The sequence below is a fragment of the Chinchilla lanigera genome, unplaced genomic scaffold (genome assembly GCF_000276665.1).
Source record: "Chinchilla lanigera isolate Chin_1 unplaced genomic scaffold, ChiLan1.0 scaffold00019, whole genome shotgun sequence".
Lineage (NCBI taxonomy): Eukaryota > Metazoa > Chordata > Mammalia > Rodentia > Chinchillidae > Chinchilla > Chinchilla lanigera.
Window position 1 is genome coordinate 16908802 of NW_004955420.1, and position 20424 is coordinate 16929225.

The following is a 20424-nucleotide window of genomic DNA, read 5'->3' on the forward strand; positions in this document are numbered from 1 at the left end:
CAAAGAACGGAAGGACTGCTTTGTAAGTATGAGCTGAACTACAACCTGTCTCTGTGGAATTCAATTTGGACTAACTCAAAGCGTGGAGAGGAGGATCACGTGCTCAGCAATCTAGAACTCTGAACAATACCACAGCTGAGACAAGAGAAATTACAGCATTTATACACATGTGCTGAGGTTATCACCTATCCCTCAGTCCTCCCCCAATCTTCCCAAAGAAGCACACATGCCACTTCCTGGCCATTCAAAAAATTAGTGAAAATAAATATATATTTTTTTAAAATTTCGGGGGTGGACCTGAGTACAACTGAATTTTTAGCATCGTCTCCTGTCCTAGAGATATGGATCAAGATGACAGTACAACAGGAAAATAAGTTTGAGTCTCAATTCAATTTAGTATAGGCTTCAATAAAGTCAGGTTAAAATTAATACTTTTGTGTACTTAATTACTTGTTATCCTAATGCTTTTACCAACTTCAAAGTTTGAAACAGTTACTTTTCACACTGAGTATGCTTCTAGAGTAGAATTAAAAATTAAACAAAAAAACACTAGACTATATTTCTAAGAGTTTAATTGAAGGCAGGGAATAACTACCTTCTGGTCTCTAGGACAGCAAAGTATGGTAATAACATTTCTTACTCTTACATGATGTAATATATAATTTCACTCGAAAAGCTAGCATGTGGAAGGAAGATGGTTATCAAAAAAGAGCTGAGCACTTCACATTTGGAGAAAGAAAGCACCGAGCAACCAAGAATCAACCAGTATACTAAATAACAGAGTAGAACTCCAGTGATTATGGTAAATTTAGTGCAAAAACTGTGACTGAGTAAGACTGTATCCAAACTGTAAAAACCCTACCATCCACATATGCATTCTTTCTATTCTTCTCACTAAAGACAAACACACACTTACCTTCTATAATGGGATTATAGAAAAGTAGCTGATAATTACTTTGCAAAGCCTTTGGGGATCACTGAGTTTAAAATCTTTACAGATGCTTTTAAATTTCGTTCACTGCTTCCCCTAAGTATGCTCTCCAAGCTGACCTTTGACAGTGACACTTGAAACTACGAGGATGTCTTTCTTTTAGACGATCTTTGGAAAGGACTGAGTTATACTTGCAAGTGCTCTTTCCCAACACACTTTGAAGATAAAGAATTACCAGCACCACATTGCAACCACCACACCACCACCGTCACCAGCCTACAAACGCAGACACCAGGTAAGCAAGACTGTGGAGGGAATTTTTTCCCTCAAAAATTATTCTATATTGTAATCAAATAGCAGAGAAAGTTTCAAAATCAAAAAATGCAGTTCATAGTGTTTGTCGTAGGTAACTAAAGCACAGAACCAAGATTCAGAAAAGAAAGTACGGGGGATAAAATCCTATTACCCAGTAACTAATACATGGTGCATCTGCTTTATTCATGCCACGTCTCTAATTCAGACAAACAGCACTGCCCAGATTTCTTCAAAAAGTTAAGTTCAGAGAGTCACCCACCATCTCCATACCCCACTTTATGTATTCAGAATATGATATAGTGCTTCAAGAGGCTGTAACAGAAAAGAATGTATAATACTCAAGTTTTGCAAAGCCATACTCAAGGCTTAATAGTCATAAAAATGGCTCTGATTGTCCAACTGAACAATAGAAAAAGTTCACACTACTCGAATACAATCCCGCCTTAACTCTAAAAGCACCGAGTGCCTGGGAATAAGAGAAATGTTCTCAGGTCTCTTAAAGTCACTCACTTTATGCACAATTAATGGGTGTCTTGCGGTTGAGTCTAAGAGTAAGGACAGAGTAGTTCATAATGTAGGCATTGTTACCTTCATCGTCATAATAATAACTGTCTTCATAAACATGGGCTCCAGAGAATTCTGGAATGTGTTTCTTTCTCTTTTTCTCTTCTTGTAACTCCTTTTCTTGTAAAAGGCGAGCTATGTCCTGCAAAGACAAAAGGAAATCCAACACCAGAGAATGAACAAACTTGAAACAGTAGAGTTCAACAGTCTCTTAGCAAGTTTTTATGGGTTCTGTCCACGGCTCTGCAGACTTTCTAGTATTAATCTCATGCCGTCCAATCGCACAACAGGAGTAGCACTGATCTAGATGACTGAGACAGGCTTTTTGTTTTTGTTTTTGTTTCAATCTAACTCAATCCAAAGACATTCAAACCTAGAAATCACCAAGCTGCTTATACAACAGAATGTTTTAAATACACGTTTGTAGATCTTTCAAGCTGATGATTCAGTAAGTTTGGGAGGTGGACATAGTAATCTAAAAAACTTTCTATAGTGAACTATACTATAATTTAGTGTTAAAACTTGTGAAAATAAGTCTTTGGGTGGTTCTAATTTGCATTACCTTGGAGCCCCAGTGTGAAGTAAAGAAGAGAAAGCAGAGTGGGGGACAGTGGTAGAGCACTTGCCTAACAGTTGAGAGGCCCTAGCTTCGATTCCTAGCACCGGAAAGAAAAAAAAAGAAGAAAACAAGCTTCCCATGTTTCCTGCCTGTTTCCTACCCAGACAAGACTTTAACAGCTACTGTGTATAAGGCACTGTGAAAGGCAGAGTGATGAATAACATTCTAACCATATTCCCTGAAAGATGACTACACAATACACTTTCTGAAAACAATGGTAAATACAAACAACTACAATAAAAACTAAAGATACCTCAAACAAGGTTTAAAAAAATGTCTAGAAGTGAAAAAGAAAGAATATTAATTCTACATAAAAAACTGGTAGAAGATCTTAGATTGGGTTAGGACTTAAGAGAGCCAAATTTCAATGGGGAAACTAGAAAAAGGGAACGTTAGCGAAGTCAAGAATGTTTTCATGGCATCATGCTGAAGAATGACCAACAGTAAATTAAAACGTGTATGTGATGCTACAGAGAAAGGTGAAGCTAGAACAACAGTCACAGGCTGTATCACAGGCACCCCTCGGGGGCAATCTTAGGAAGTCTCAAGTGCACAATGTAGGATTTAAAGGGTATCATAGCTTTTGTGTTAGAGAGTGAAAGTGTTCTGAACAGAAGATTATTTACATGAAAACCCCAGAAAATAGTATGTATACTTTCATGTTCATGTGCTCTCTTCTGGAGGGACGTCTGATACCTCTCATGAGATTTTTAGCAGCTCAGATGAACATGGCAATAATACTAGTGCAAATAGTAACAATATCACCGGTAGTCTGTGATACTTCCTTTTAGAATACAAGAAGTGCTTAGATGTTAGTTAAGGAAATGTGAAGCAAAACTTACTATTGAAACTTTTGAAATTATCTGAATCTCTCCAAATGAAGACTATACTAAGACTACAAAGCAACTTAAAAAAATTAATCCCAGTGAATCAGAATTTTTCAGATCTACGAAGAAACAAATTGCATGCTAAGGATATGTAAAACAATATAATTATCCATATTTTCAATTATTTTTAAAAGTCACCAAAATAGCCTTACAAATCTCATTCTACATTAAGTAAATGTTTAAATTCAAATGACGTATTTTAACACATTGCTTTTAACTGGTATATACTTAAAATATGCACTTGATTATCACTCACACATATTACACAAATATTTGATAAATACATTTAAAAGCCCATGCCATACAGAGTCAAGCACTTAAGTGCACCCTCCCAAAATGCTGAAACTCAGAAGAGGGAAAAGACACAATCCTACTTCATAAAACTACACTCTCCATGCACAGAACTAATTCAGAAAGCATCTCAAAACAGGAATAATTCCTGAAGAGTTATTTTATAAAACTAGAAAACAGGGTATCAATGTTACGGCTGCTCTAAAAACATCAACACAAGCAGAATAAGAAGAGAAAGAAGTTTCTAAACTAGAGGCCTCCCTTTGGTCTCCCTTTCACATCTGTATAACTTTATTTTTAAAGTATCAAAACACAAGAAATTTTTAAAAAGTTAAAATATACTTCTATTGGAGCTAGTCTCCAAATATTATCAAATCAAATAAATATTCTTTTAGGATACAGAACTCTAAAAGCCTAAGTGCTATAAATACATGTCATGCTCATATCAAATTCAGTTTTAATGTACATTAGTTACTAAGTTCATCCCTGAGCTGCTCATATTGTAAATGGTTTCAAGTTGTTGGACCAATGCCACAATCTTTCATGACATGTTTGGCAACTCCAATGCTTACTTTAAAAAAACCACACTTTTTCCTAAAATAGTTGCACATTTATATATATTTGGAACAGGGTCCAAACATACAAATATATATGTAGTCTCACACACTAGTACAGATACACACACATAAGTTAAACCAACTAAACACACATTTCTTGGCTTTCTAAAAAAATACTGACAAATACTTGCGCTATAACTGCAGAAAAAGATCTCAATGGAATTAGCCCACTTTTATTAAACGCAGACAGACAGTAGAGCACACCCAGACTACAAGCCCTCTCAAGAGGGGAAATTCAAACTACCATATTTAACATGTTACATAAGAGATTTTTTGTTTATTTCCATTTCTCAGGAAAGAAAGAGGCAGGACAGGGATAGAGAGTGGTGAGGGTAGGAGAGAAGGAAGCATCCATAATGCTAGAGACAAAAAACCCTGTTTTTCTTATTTTTGCCTTACTACTTTCCTTACATTTACTACACCATAACAAAGGTAGAAATGCTGTTCATCCAAGACGTTCCATTACTTTCCACGACAACGCTGCTCAGGAAAAAGAAAAAGAAATCTGGCCAAAGAGGAAAGGAGACCTGGTCTTCACACCTGGTTATTTTAGATTATAAACTACCTAGGAGAGTTGACCCCTCCATAAAATGTCTCTTTAAAAATCAGGTGAACATTCAGACCTACTGCTGCATAAGAACTTGTTAAGTAAGCAGACTCACAGAGAAAAAGAAAAGCTCAGAATTAAAAAAAAAAAAAATAAAAATGACTAGCTCATGCGGAACAGGCAATGCTTGTCCACATATTGGTTAAGAGTTAGCACTACGGTCTCACTCTCCTCTGCCTTTGAGTCACCCTGTTTTGTACGGACTAAATAGCACTGTCATTTAATGACAATTTTATTATTCAATTTTTTTCATTTAAGAACTGATAACACACTAGTCAACTAAGAGTTATGCTTTCCTATGAAAAAATAACTTCCTGACACAGTAGTCATCTTCTAAACTAAAGCATAAACTAAAAAGTCAAAAAATCTAAATGAAGTTTTGAAAGTCTTATCTCACCCTCACAAGCATATTTCTCACCTAATTTTCCCACTTTGCTGGATGGGGAACATTTCAGTTGGGCACACAGAGTGGAGAATAAGTTAGTACAGGGCCTGGAAAGCAGGTGAATACTTATGCCCTTCCAATGATGCCATGCTAGAATACACTTACACATGCTTAATCCTCCCCTAATTCTGGACAAACAATTGTACAAGAGGTGTAATTATTAGATTAAATCCTGGTAGGAAACCATAAAGAAAGCAGTAATTATTAATTTCATATGTAACAGAGGTCTCATGTATGATCTCACCAAAACCTCTCAACAGTCTTTTAGTGTCTTTAAGTGTTCAACAAACACTGCTCTCCCGTTTTGAAACCTAAGGTTCTGCATCTTCATGCGAGATGCTGTAAGTCACACGGCTAAAAGTTAAAGTGTTAATATGCGTACCCAAGTCAGCCTAGGTCCAAAGCCCACATGTAGTATGCTGTACCATAGCATTTCTAAGTCAGCGCAGCCATTCAGGAGGTCTGAACTGTCTAAACATTTCCCTGGTATCTTAATGAAACTTGTGACTAACCCCGTTTTTGACTTAATTTCTTCATCTGACAAGTGAAATTAATCACTACACTGCTGACTTTATGTAGTATTACAATAAAATTACTTATTTTGATTGCTACTTAGACTCTACAGACTTAAAGTATTTTAGTTTCTCTATCTTTTTTGTTTTCAGAATGGGGAAAAACATAGGCTACCAGTAGCATTTATAAAGGTTCACTGTTACTTCCAAAATAGAAGCTTTCCTGTCTACAAAATAGAATCACTTCTTTCAGCTCCAGTTTCATCCCCAAAGCAGTCTTTCTTATAAAGAGCCAGCATACCCTGTAGTAAGAAAGAGCCTGCTGTGCTGACAAGAAGGATCAAAAATAACCCCGAATTCTTACTTGCAGTTTTATCACACAATCATGGTTTGTTTGTGCAGACAACTAAATACATTCATACCAGGTACCTCACACTCATCTGCTACTGAACAAGGGCTCAGTCAAAGAAGCAGTGCATGTGCGCTACTTTACCGATGGCCCTGAATCACATCTACTTAATAGGATGATCACATGTGCCAGCTTGCCTGGTGCAGTCCCAATTAATAAAACTTCTTAAAAGTACCCCTTTAACTCTCAAAGTGGCCTCTATGTACCTATCAAGTGATATGGCCACCCCACTAATGAAAATGACAAGTCATTTTCTTGTCTGTTGCAATCAAGACAATAGCCAAGGCAGGCATGATGGTGCACACCTGTAATCCCAACACTCAGGGAGACTGAGGCAGGAAGATCTCAAGGTTGAGCCCAATCTGGACAACTTAGCAACACACTAAGATCCTGTCTCAGAAAATAAAAAGGATATAGCTTAGTATGAAGGCCTTCAGTCCAATTCCCAGTACCACACACACAAAGAAACAGGAGCCAAGAACAGCTTAACAGATGTGAAGATAGATATAGAATGGATATAAACTGAAATGAATTGCTTGTACACAGTACTACAGATACATAACACAAAATCAAATAATAGTTAACTATAAATGCAATTCTTGTAAGCCAAGTACTACTGTGGTACCCTGTATTTACCATTAAGATAAGTATCAAAAACAAAGGATACCAAAGAAATTGCTTTGGCTGGAGAGAGTAGTAAGTCATAAGGCAATCGACACTGACAAGTTCTAGCTTGTGAGTTGAATGCTATGCAAATAAGGAGCAGCACAAAATTTTCATGTTAAAATTCCTCAAGTAAAAATTGATGTGTCTCAAAGCAGTCAAAAACTAAGGTATCGCTGTATTATTAATTCTGGCATTTTTAGCTTTCAAAACAATGCAATTTGAAAATAAATATAAAATGATTATTTAAGCCAACCACTTAAGGAAAAATGAAAGCACCAGCAGAAAGAAAATGAGAATGTCAGCCACTGGCATCTCACAAGAAATAAGCCTTAACTCTAGGTTCAGGCTCCACTCAAAGTCTACTCTCCTTAAAATTGCAAGACCACCAGGCACAGAAACCTTTAGTGAGGTTAACAATGCTCTCAATAATTCCTTTGACCTCAAGACCTCAGAATGGGATCATCATGAATGTGATTAAAAGCTGAGGTCATGCTGGATTACAGTGGGTGCTCCATCAACGATCAGTGTACTTTACAGAAGATCAGAGGACACAAAGCTACACAGAGAGAAGGCCAAGTGACAAAGGAAGCAGAAGCTGAAGGGATGAGGCTACAAGCCAAAGACTACCAGGCATCACCAGGAGTTCAGAGATACAGAGATGAGTGTTCTCGAGGAGGCATGAACCAGTCAATACCTTGATTTTGTATTTCTAGCTTCCATATAAAAGAATTTCTGTAGGGCCAGGGAGATAGCTCAGCAGCACAGTGCCTGATGGCAAGCACTAGGTCTTGGTTCAATTCCTGGTACAAAACCAAAAATTTCCATTGTGTTTATCCACCAAGTTTGTGATAATTTGTTTTAGCACTTTTAAGTGACTAAGCCATCCCTTTAACCAAATTCTCCACTTTCACTTTTCAAGACTTCATCACTCATGCAACTGATCAAAAGGCAACAAAGACTGGTCTATGGAGGACAAGGCTTGGACTATTGTACCTCAAGCAATGAGAGCTCTGCCGCTCCTCCAACAAGCGTACACTGAACTGCTGAATACAAAAAGCTTTTACTCCAGAGCTAACCACCCCTTCCTCCATTGTCTAGTGCGGCATTAACCAAGTTATACCTCATCTTTCTTCTCCTGAATGCGCCGTCTCTCAGCCTCAATAGCCAGCTTCTCCTGAATTTCCTGAGCAATTTCACAGTCCTGTTGTTCTCTAAAAAACAAAGGTGAAAATAATATAAATAAAGATAATAAGGAATAGCTTTTCCTAAAAATAATAAACTCAAATTACCGCATACCATTATGCGCAACACTGAGGTAGAAAAGTAACTGAACCCTCGCCCTGCCTTCTGAAGCACGCGTTACATTCTGGTGGTAGACACAAGGGACATCATGTTGGTAAGCAAGAGATCTTTCTGAGTAGTACTTTTTAAACAGTAGCTCCACACAAAATGTAGTTTGGTTCTCTCAGAAACCATGACAAAATTTGGCCTCAGACACTCAAGTCTGATTTCAGGTTTTAAGACAAGTCAGTGAGAAAGATTAAAATTCTAGACTGTGATAGCTCCAGGTAGCCATCTTTTATACAAAGTTACCAGCTAGGAACGATGGGTGAAAACATGCTGGAGGCAACTACCTAAAAAGATGCTGGAATAAAATTCTAACTGCAATTTATCACGTGTAGTACTTTGCTAAATAAATACATCCCTTCATTCTCCCCCTAAGAATTGAACTTAAAATGCTCAGTGAGTCTCAGACTTGCTTGTATAGTTCCGTGTTTAATATCACTCTTTTGTAATTAAGAACTGGAGACAGATATGGTGGCCCACACCTGTATTCCAGCACTCTGGGAAGCTGAGGCAGGTTCCAACTCGCCCTGAAAAACTTAGCAAGACCCTGTCTCAAAATAAATAACACACACACACACACACACTGGGGATATAGCTCAGTATAAATATCCTGAGTTCAATCCCCAGTACTGGGGGGCAAGTCTAATATCTAGACTTGTCTGGAGGAAATGAAACCCAGATATCCTATTCAAAATTGAGAGTATGAAAATCACTCTCATTTGTATAAGGAAATGGCCATTTTCAACCTGCTCAGAAGTATGCAGATACAGGTGAAAGTGCATGTGTATGTACACATATACACAGGTAGAAAGAGTGCAAGAGGATATAAGACAGAAAGCTCATATACGAAACAGCAAGACTTTATTTTTTACTTTTTTTTTTTTTTTTGGTTTTGGTTTTTCTCCGGTACCGGGAACCGAACTCACGACCTTGCGCTTGCCAGGCAGGCGCTTAAGACTTTATTTTTTAGAACCAGCAGAAAAATTGCTGGAAAGTCCACAGACCCTGTTTATGGTCCTGCTTTACCACTACCAATTGTAAACCAAGCCTTTGCCTGCCATTTTATCAGCTATGAAGAAGTCTGGACTTCATGACTTTATATTGCATGTCAAAAAATTTCAGATTCTTAACTATTCAAACCAAAGAAATGAAAATAAAAGCCTACACAGAAATTTTTATTCCTTGTATTTTATTCACTTTTTTACTATAATTAAAAATCATATATCAAAACATAATCTTACTTTTCCAAAGACTTCTCTAGCTGGACTTCCCAATCAATGCAAAATCTATACAGGAGTAATGGCTACTAATTATATGCAAGGCAATAAACAAACTGGAAAAAAGCACAACAGCAGAGAAAACAAATGCAAATAGGGTGTTTCAAGGTCACAAGTAACACAGAATATGCATGTCCTGGAATAAAAAATTAAAAAGTAAAGTCTCAGCTAAGCTTAATGATTTCAAACTATATTCTCAAGAAGGATTAGCTCTGGTTCAGACAACTCATTATACAGAGCCATGCCAAAGTAAAGCTAAGTTTGAAAGGAATAGTAAATAACTGGTAAGTCTGACTTTGGACAGTGGCACCAAGACCCAAACCAAGTAGAAGAATTCAGTTCATTAAAATTCATAGCATTTCATTCATTCCATGAGGCGTAGCTGTCAAGACTACCAGAGAGTAAAGACTGAAAAGCTTCCTAACTTACTAAATACTTCCCAAATCTTGCAGTTCCATGCAAAAATACTATACCTGCTATAAGAGCTATAAACTGTGACTCCTAACTCATATTTTACAATGGTTTGTCTGTGACTCCTAACTCATATTTTACAATGGTTTGTCCTAATAATTTCTGAATAAGTTCATTATACTCACCGTAATTACCCTAATATAGGGCTTTAAACTTCATCAACCTCAGAACTGTTTCTTCCTCTCTGGGAATTGTGAATAATATAAAGGGCGATCATTTAGAACATTCTAGCTGTGGCTCTTTCTTTACCTCACTATGTAACAATGAGCCGCAGAGCACCTCAAATATATCACCATCACCAATTCTGACTTCAACATCCCTCAATTTAATGACTGCCTAGTAGTTGTCTTCATTTTACTCTTCCAAATCTTTCACTACCGAGTTCCCACAGTAGGTCCCAAATGATAAGTTAAAATTCCTTGAATGATTCTCTATTTCTTATAAAGTGTAAATTCCTTACCATCACTTACATGACCTTGTAGATCTAACTTTTGGATTACTTTTCTGGTCTTACCTTTTACTTTGACCCCTAGTTAAACTCTCCATTTTAGCAATTTTAACTTCTTACAACTACCATGAGATTCCAAGACCTTTTATCTCTGCCCCTCTGCATGCTACTTCTTTTCACTATGAAGTCCTAATGAATCATCAAGGTTCAGATTAAACACACTTAACCTGTCTTATGAAACCCTTCTTAGTCTCTTCCTTTTAAATAGGCATGTAACATACAATTGAATCCTCTGTGACTCACACACGTATCTCGAGCTATATAATGCTCTTGTGTTTTCCTGAGGTTGTTAAAGGGAACAGCTGTGTCTTATTTCTAGTTCTGGTTTCTAATTCATTTCATGGTAGGTACCAAGTTTGGTGAATTAATATTTCTTTGCAGAATAAGAAAGCTTAAAAAAATGCAAACTAAAGTCCCCTTACGGGGCTGGGGATTTAGCTCAGTGGCACAGCACCTGCCTGGCAAGCCCAAGGTCGTGAGTTCAATTTCCGGTACCGGAAAAAAAACAAAAAATAAATAAATAAATAAATAAAAATAAAGTCCCCCTTACAAACAATAAACCAAAAATACATCATTCCTCAAATGCAACAAAACTGATAGACTTTCCTATTTTATTTAAAAATGACATGAAAGTAAATCAAGAGGTCTCTTTCGCATCTCCTTTTAGTTTTGCCCCTCAACACAGTATTATGTGGTTAAATTTCCCCACAGAGATTTAGGTATAAGAGCCACCCTCAGACAAGAAACATACCCAGGGAGCTTTAAACATTACAAAATAGTAAGAAGTCACTGTACTGGGAGGATCTTAGAAATAATCATTTCCATTTATATGTTCAGAGAGAAGACTGAGTTTGCTCAATTGCTGAAGTTATATAGAGAACTGTGTGTATAACTCAGACCTTTCTAGAACATTGTTTCTTATAAAGCAAGGGATTCAAGGAAAGAGCAGCAAATGCACGTTAGGAAACGGTAAAGGAACTCAACATAATTCATAAATTTCATGGATATCTATTATTTCATTGGGTCCCCTAAGCAAATTGAGGAAGAGGAGAAAATATTTTCCCCCTGCTATGAGCAAGAAAAATAAATTCAAGAGCAGTCGATCAATTGGCTCACGCAGCTTAAAATGTGAGTTTACACTATGATCTATATGCTCCAAAACCTAGTCATGTTCTCCAATAGCAGAAGTTTTAAAAGCAAAAAGAACTATTAGATAGTCACTATAGGATTTGTAAACTAACAGGGAAGGAATCAAAGATATAGGAAAGGTCTCCACCCCTGGCCTAGGTACAGGCTCTACAATTCTGACATCAATCCCTCTTGCTCCCCAAATGCTCACAGGTCTTTGTAGCGCTTCTGGAGCTGAGCCTGTGCTTTCAGATCTTCTTCTTGGAGCTGTTTCGCCACCTGGAGATCATGCTGGACCAAACGGTTCCTCTGAATGTTTGACGCCAGATGATGCTCAACTGAGACAAGATGATTGAAGAGAAGAATTACGATATTAAGGCTTGTCACAAAGTAAAGAACCTCAGAAGAAAATTAAAAGTAGGATTAACATTAAAACAAGCTTCACACACACCACTACGTAAAAAGGGGACCAAAAAGATTAAATAATTTGTCTTTAGTCCCATGGCAAAAAAAATAGTAATGCTAGGACTTCTAAACAAATATTCTGAGGCAGGACCAATGTTCTTTCTATTACCACACACTGTCACTCTATTTATTAGCTGTACTTTTCAATTCTTTTTATATTGATGAATTATTCTAGAATCACAAATATAAATATTGTCTGTATATAACTTCCATTTACTTTCCATCAGAAAAACGCAAAAATATTTAGAAAAATCCACACAATGACCTGAAAAAGATGTTCAGGTCCCTATTCTAGCAGGCAAGAACAGCATCTCAGCCTCTGACTGCATTACTGTCTACCTTCCTCAACAGGGAGAAAAAGGTTCAAGTTCCTATTTTCCTCTTACAGACTCATCAGTCTTACAATCTTTGATAGCCTGACTAAACCACTCAAAAATTCATTTTTTATTCAAGCATCATTTGCCCGGACAAATCTTTCAGGATAGATGTATGGTATAGTCTGGGGACTGTGTTCTCTCCCTACTTTACCCTAAGAAAATAGCCTGAAGCTACCACTGAAAAAAGAAAACCGAAGGCACAGGAATGTGGGCCATTACTCACTCTCTTGTTCCTGCAGGTTGTGAGCCAGGGTGTGGTCCTCCAGGACAGCAAAATCCCGGCATACTGCAAAAGATGAGTGAGAAAGAGCAGACAGGAAGGTTCATTAGCAGTACTTTTACATAGAAAGGAAATAATCTGTTTACTTAAAAAATATCAACCCTAATATTCTGAGATGATCAAATTTATAACTTGCAATGCATAAAATAGTGATTACTAAATTTGACCTCTTTATTCACAAAAAACCATATAGTGTTTGCTGAGTACAGTGTCATAAATAATGGTTAGCTCTGGTCTCTTGCATGAGGTGAAGACATTAACCACAGAACTAGAACCCAGGTCCAGAAATTCAGGAGGTAAGTACTGCTAAAATAAAAGAAGTCAACAATGTACCGTATATTGGTTCTCAGAGAGACCTGGGTTCTTCTATGGTCAGAGGTATCAAAACAAATCTAGCTTTACCTCAGTCATCTGTACATCAAGGGATTCTCTAAGAGTCATGTCTGTTAAAATGTCCTTAGGAAAAAATATCACTTTCATTAGTCCTTCATGTGGGAGCAAATCTCTACTTCTCCAGTACTCACATTACAGTGGTACCTTGGTTTATAACTTAATTTGTGCTACGGTTTTGGAAAAGCAGGCCATGTTTGTACAGGAAAGATGGTCGCAGTCATGTTTGTTACCCAATGTAGAGTTTGCAAACAAAAACAAAATTTTGCCAAATGCTTTTGTTTACATAACGAATTGTTGAGAAACAAAAGCATCCGTGAACTCAGGTACTCTGTATTTGATGGCTGGTTTCTGAGCAGAAGCTACTCTCAAATAATCCACAAACCCAAAGAAAATGGGAACTCTAGAGGAAACAAGGAATTTGCCCCTAACTTTGCCTCCATCTGAAGATCCAAGCAAGAGCATCTGCTGGACTGTTTCCTAGAAGCAAAATGGAAAGAGATGACCTCCACGTCTAGTTTACCCTAACATGCAATTTAAACTGTTACTTCTTAAAAGGAACATATGAACAAAAGAAAACATGAAAGATTCATCACAAATTGTGCTGTTTCAAGGACATGTAGTTTGGGTGGTAAGTTCTCACTCTATCCCAAACTTTTAACTCACATTAAGAGAAGGAAAATTCTCCAAAGCCTTGACTATTACCATGTATGGGATGCACGAAACTATTCCCTAGGGTTATGAGACGTTACATACCCCTTCTCCATCTTTGGACTTGTCTGTGAGGGTGTTTAACTGAAACAGAGTGCAGAACACTCCCCTGCCACCTCAGCACTTAGGAACGTCCGTGCATACAGCTCACAGTTCTGCTCCTGAACTAGACATAATGCAGTAAAAATAGAGAATCTGAAGAATGCCAAGATTACTTCGAAATGGTTTTAAGGTAAAGGTAACATTCCCACCTAAGAACCACACTAAATTGAGTATGACTTGCTTACCCCTTGCACAAACATAACTATAAAATCAATAATTTTAAAAGAAACCTTGGTTTTTTTCATCAGATGAATTCTCAGAAAATTCTAATTTGACATCTCACTGGTCTTGCTATTCTGTCAGGAGCTTCTTACTATATTGTACAATGAGCACTTAGCAGAAAAATAAGACATCCATAAAATAAAGTAAAACTACAATGTAAACACAAAATTCTACCACAGAAATAAGCTTTGCTTCAACTGTCACACTTAAGGCAATCTACACACATGACAACTGCACGTTCCATGTACAGTTCTTACTTTCACTGACAGCACACGTGCTTAGCTTTCCTTTCCTCCGTGCATTCTTGTCACCTCTCTTCCTGTTTTGTCAGGAGCTTCCTACTACATTATACAACATGCACTTAGCAGGGAAATAAGATGTCAATAAAATAAAATAAATGTGTCACGAGTGTTAGAATAGACATCACATTTTCACGTCAGCTGTTTACTTGCTTATAAAACCTAAACGATAACATCAAAAATAAAAACCTATGTAAGCCACACTGTAAACAAAAAAGCCTACCACAGAAATAATCTTTCCTTCAACTGTCACACCTGAGGCAGTCTTCATACATGACAACTGCATGTTCCATGCACAACTACTGCTTACACTCATAGTACGTATGTTTTGTTTTCCTGTCCTTTCTTGTAAGGCACAATTAACATCTTTTTTGTTTTCCTATTGCTGTAGTAGGTTTTTGTGATGCTGCACCTGCCTGTTCACCAGTCAGCTTACCGGTATGGTCCACAATTTTCTTGCACAGTACACTGGGGAGACACATTTTGCTTCTCCTTTACCACAAGCTCCCTAGTGGAGGTTATGAGCTCCAGTCTCAATCCTCTAAGAAAATTTCCCCGTGGTATTTTGCACTTGTTATTTTCTTTATAAACTATCAAACTATTAATGCCACACATTTAAGATCAAGTAAAAGACAACCACTAGCCAATGTTTTGTGTTTCAAGTGATATCACAGTTGTTGCATAACTCATCAAAAACATCTAATCTCCTTTGGTTTTGTTGTTGAAAGTTTTCGTCTCAGGCTTCGGATCTGTTGCAGTTTCCCTATTAACATTTCCATCATGGTGAAATGTTGACATCAGCAGTACCAGTTTGTTTTTCTTTGCCATATATGAGCCAATGCTATACCTGTCGGAAATCCAAACATTGTACTGTACAACTCTCTGTTTTGAAATTCAACATTTCATTTGGAATTTCTGCTTTGTTCCCGTGTACAGTTCCTACACTGGTCAACTTGGGCTCTGCTAGCAAACACAACATCACTGGAAACCGGTAAACCAATTGTTCAGTGTCACATTCCGATTAGTTTGGGAAGTGAAAACAATAAGTCTGTTCACAAAATCATTCAGTTTACTACTATATGAATAAGGACCTGATGGTTGAGTTCAACAAAAAATGCCTAAATTGAAAGCACAATAAATCTTTGCATCTACAAAGGCATACAGTTTTATGCCATATTTTGACCCACCACTTTTCCGTAAGTCTTTTACATACCTGCAATCACCACAAGAAATCTGTGCTAAGTATAGTAGACCTATGAATGCTCTCAGTTCCGCTAGTGAGGTGTCATAATAAGTACATTTTTGAATATAGTTATTGGTGCATAGAGAACGGTTTACTTGCATTTCAGTCTTTATGTATTTCACAGCATCTTGTATCATTTCTCACTACAATTTCCAACACTGAATAGCCGTGCTGGCTTTCTGTCCGATGTTTTACCCCTGCCAAGACTCTCACTATATTTTCAGACCTAGTTCTAAGAGTGGATCATTCCATTTGGTTGCATGGCCATTTTACAACATTTCAACTTGTCAAATATGTATCCACATTACTGTTTTGTCATCTGAATCAAGAAGGTCTGCATTTCCTGTGTGTATCAGCCGATTCTTGCTCCATTTCACTGTCACAGGAACTCTGGCTCTCACGGCCAAAGTCACACTCATTATCATCATCATCATCATCATCACGCACCCACACCACTCTTCTGTTTATTAAAGAACGTATTTTACCATAATGGATCATCTTCCCCATCCATGCATGAGTAATCTACTTTTGAACTCCTCCAAAACTTACAAATATGGTGTTTTACGTGCCATTCTATTGAACTGGGCTACTTCCACCAGAAAAATCAAAACTTTTTTTTAACAAATCCTGGAACGGTCTGAATCTACTTTACCCTCTGTGATACTCAGGTAAACATACACAAAACCAGTTAAAGCATAAAAGTGGGTCCAAATCCTGTTTTGCCACTTTTGCACACTGGACGCTTCTTGCAGTCATACCAAGTGGGCAAACACGCAGAGTGCTTCCTGGGTGCCTCATGGAAAGGCACTGAGATGCACAGATGGCTACTATAACGCTAAAGTACAAACTTGCAGTAGAAAAGCAAGGGGTAGGTCTGCTGGACCTAGGCTTATGCCCGTATTAATTTGAGTCACAGCTTCCGAGGTTCCTTTTTATGTTTTGTTTCGCAGTACTGGGGATCAAAGGCAGGGAGGGACTCACACACACTATACCCCGGGGTTCCTGGGTTTCTAAATTTCTTATTCTTTATATAGTGCTTTATGTAGTACATTTTAAAGCATATAATTAATTTTTAAATACACTTCTTTCATTTCATCAACAGCATATAGTCCTATACCATGAACATGAAAAAAAACCTGTTTGCTATATCAGAACTGGTGTAAGAATTAATGAATAATAATTCTTAATTATTTTTAAATATTTCAACAGTGTACTGCAATATATTGAATTATTGTGAGTTGATCGTGGATCTTCTAACTGCAGAGGTTGAACTGGTAGCCAAAGGCATCAAAGAGGCCTGAGCTGGAAGAGGCATAGATCTTCAGTGACTAAAGTACACATACAAAGAGAGAGCTGTACTGTCCAACACACTAAATTACATAGCACTTCACAGTTTATAAAAACTTCCAAATATATGATTTCATTTATACTGAAGTATTTGGTCAATCTACACATTTTTTCTGCATCTACTGTAATTTCTTTCAAGATTTTCTCTGCATTCCTTGTATCACTACTCTTAACATAAACTGGAAAAAAAGAGCCACACATCCAGTCACTTTTGTAAATCAGTAACTGGACTAAGATTACAGGTTACACTTCACAGCCAGGCTAAGTTTAAAACCTAATGGGCCTTTGCTTCTCTCACCTACTTTACTTCCATGTAAACAGTGCCAATGGCATGTAAGGAGTAAACACTGAGAACTCGTCTCACTACTTCTCCCTGTGGATACATTTAAGGTGAGCTCTGGACTCGTGTCCTCCCCCTTCTCAATTTTCTTCCCTATGTTCACAGTTATGCAGAACTCAGGCCAGTCTTCTTGGTGTAAGCCAACTCCATCACTGTCTTCTACTGTCCTAGCCTACTGCTAAAATGAGTGCCCTCACTACAGACAGCCATCTCACAACTGTTTTAGTTCCCACTCAGACTTCTTTTTATCTCAGACATTTTCCCAAAGTTAAAGCATGGTGGCTTGTCTCTGTAACTCTGCCTCTCTGCTTACAAAAGTGTCAACAAAAAGAAATGCATTTTGCTCTTGCAATCCAGCACACAGCTGCCTCCCCATCTAAGAAGGGGCTCTGGGGAATGATCTCTGCTCCTTCTGCACAAGTAGCACTGGATGTAGCATACAGTGAGACTTCAAGAAATGTGCACTATTAAAAAAAAAAAAAATCAAGAAAAGCATGTCAATAAACTCAACGAGTAAGAGTTCCACAGACTAAGAAAACTGTTACGCTGTCATTATGACAGTACTACAGACTTGTACATTTTGTCAATCATTTATACAAAAGTAGTAATAATTTACATAAAACTAGAACTCTCCCATTCTCATTGAAAGAAAAAGTGTTGATGATTTTTAACCTAAAAAAGAATTTGAATTGTTTTATATTAAACCAAGCAAGTTTGGAGAATGAAGAGGAACTGACTAGCATAAACACATTCATATATATTTTCTCCATCTGTTTTACTTAAAGAACAACTCTCATTCAATTGTAGATTTTCCCTAAATATACAAATGGTACAGTATGAACTCAATAAATATTCAATAAAATGTGCTGAGCTCTATTTCAGGATGAGTAAGTAATTTTCAAACCATCAAGAAAGTGGGTGGAGATGACAGAAAGGTGGGTAAAATATAATTGATACATGTTATATAGGATAATCTGTAGTAAATTTTTTGAATGGCATAAACATCAAAGCAGTCATCCTAATGATGAATTGGGAGTGGGTGCAAGGAATGAGGGTAATCCATGCAAAATGGATTTTAAAGAAAAGTTAAAGTAACTATGGACAGAAGTAGCAAGGATTTATGGCTGCGGACCAATTATGAAAAGGGACACAAAAGGACAAATATACGAAAGTTCTTCAAAGGAACCACAGAAAGAGACTAGATAGAAAGGCCCCATGCATCGCCCTGAGAAATCAATTTTTTACCCCACAGGCACTCTTAGTACACAGTTTACATAACATGCACCAAAGAAAACCTGGAATCCCCACCACAGGACACCCACAGGATCTCTGAGGCCTTTTCTTTCCCTGTCCTTACCGCATTACCATAGGTCACTTCTTCCTGTTTCATTACTCTTCCCCCACAGAAACACAGCCCACTCCCCAGTTCTCCCCACCAGCAACTGGGGAACCTTCCTATACACACAAATGCAGAACTGCTTTTCTTTTTACAGATAATATCCTCTCACCCTTCCTCCGCATGGCAATTAGTAGAAAAACAGAAACTAAATTTCTATACTCTTAATAATCTACATGCTAAAGGAAAACACTGAACATCAATGATTTGAATAAAATTCCAGCCCAAATAAAACAAATTTAAAGTCCTAAAATAGTATTTCAAAGGAAGTCTTGTCATTTAGTCAGCAAGAGTACCAGATGATAATCTCCCTGGCTTGCTACCAATAAAGTTTTAACTATTTTACACACAACATATTTAAGACTGTTACTTTAGAAAGCTCAAAGCAAGTTTCCTCCTCCGTTACAAAATATTCTATTAAAAACTTGTTTCACAGAGGTGATTTAGATTCAGAAGTGATGGAATAAAATCTCTTTGGATCTCATCTTTTTTAATTAATTAAATTTACTGGCACATTTTAGATATACACAATGATCACATTCATCACAGGAAATTTCTACTTGTACATAATATATACTCGTCCTTCTTTTTCCCCTATTCCCCTTTGCTCCCTTCAAGCCCTCTTTCACTCATTTACAAAAGCTTTATTTCCATTTTTTCTTTTCTCCGTTCTGTTTTCCCTTCTTTCCTGTCCCCCCTCCATGTCCCTAGTTTCGCTTCCCGTGTGAACATGTTCTTTCTATTTCACAATATCTAGTAAACATTCGTAACACAGCAATATATGCACACCCATGTTTATAGCAGCACAGATGGTAACAGCTAAGTCTTGGAAACAGCCCAAATGTCCCTCAATCGATGAATGGATAAAAATGTGTTTTTTATATACAATGGAATAGTACTCAGCCATAAAGGATAAACTTGAGACACATCTAGGTAAATGGATACACCCTTGAGACTATATACTCCTAAGTGAAAAAATCAGACACATATGTGTAAAGATCACATTGCTTTTCATAAGAAACCAAAACTATAAATAAGCTCCTTATCTTTCTTTTTTTTTTTTTCTTTTTTTTGGTTTTTCTCTGGTACCGGGAACCGAACTCATGACCTTGCACTTGCCAGGCAGGCGCTTTTGCCGCTGAGCTAAATCCCCAGCCCCAGCTCCTTATCTTTCTTATGGACAAATGTAACTGTACCCTTCCACCTCCACTACCAAGCCAGTACACACAGCAGCACAAATATATACATGGGCATGTGTGCGCATGCACATACACACAAACATACATACACACACACATTATTTACACCATTTAGTTCCTCTCAAAGTTTAGCCAAGAATCAAGCACTTAACCTGTATTTGTGATGGCAACACTAGTAAGAAAAGAAATAGTGGGACAATATTTTGCCAAACTAATTTTGCTCAGAAGTTCAAAAGTTTTGAATGACAAATTATCGTCCTAGTAGCAGGAATACCTTTCTCCCCAATACTTGAGAATCCTCTCAAGTATTCAGAATGAGTACACATCATCTAGTCTTGCCACTGGAACTAAACCCAGAAATTTTCTGATGGCTACCTGAAATGGCTACCTGATTCTCCAATAATAATTATCTAAATAAGACACTGGTTCTTTTTTTTTTTTTTTTTGGTTTTGGTTTTT

At 37.3% G+C, this 20424-nt stretch overlaps 1 protein-coding gene across 1 annotated transcript in view; it reads right to left on the reverse strand.

The window, feature by feature from the left end:
* Window positions 1–20424, reverse strand: part of Ccdc50 (coiled-coil domain containing 50) — a 63054-nt gene that overhangs the window by 23817 nt on the left and 18813 nt on the right. Inside the window, exons 2-5 of the mRNA XM_005383218.2 lie at window positions 12660–12722; window positions 11806–11932; window positions 7984–8074; window positions 1835–1952 (exon numbers count right to left, since the gene is read on the reverse strand). Of these exons, the coding sequence (XP_005383275.1) occupies window positions 1835–1952; window positions 7984–8074; window positions 11806–11932; window positions 12660–12722 (399 nt within the window). The remainder of the gene's footprint in view (window positions 1–1834; window positions 1953–7983; window positions 8075–11805; window positions 11933–12659; window positions 12723–20424) is intronic.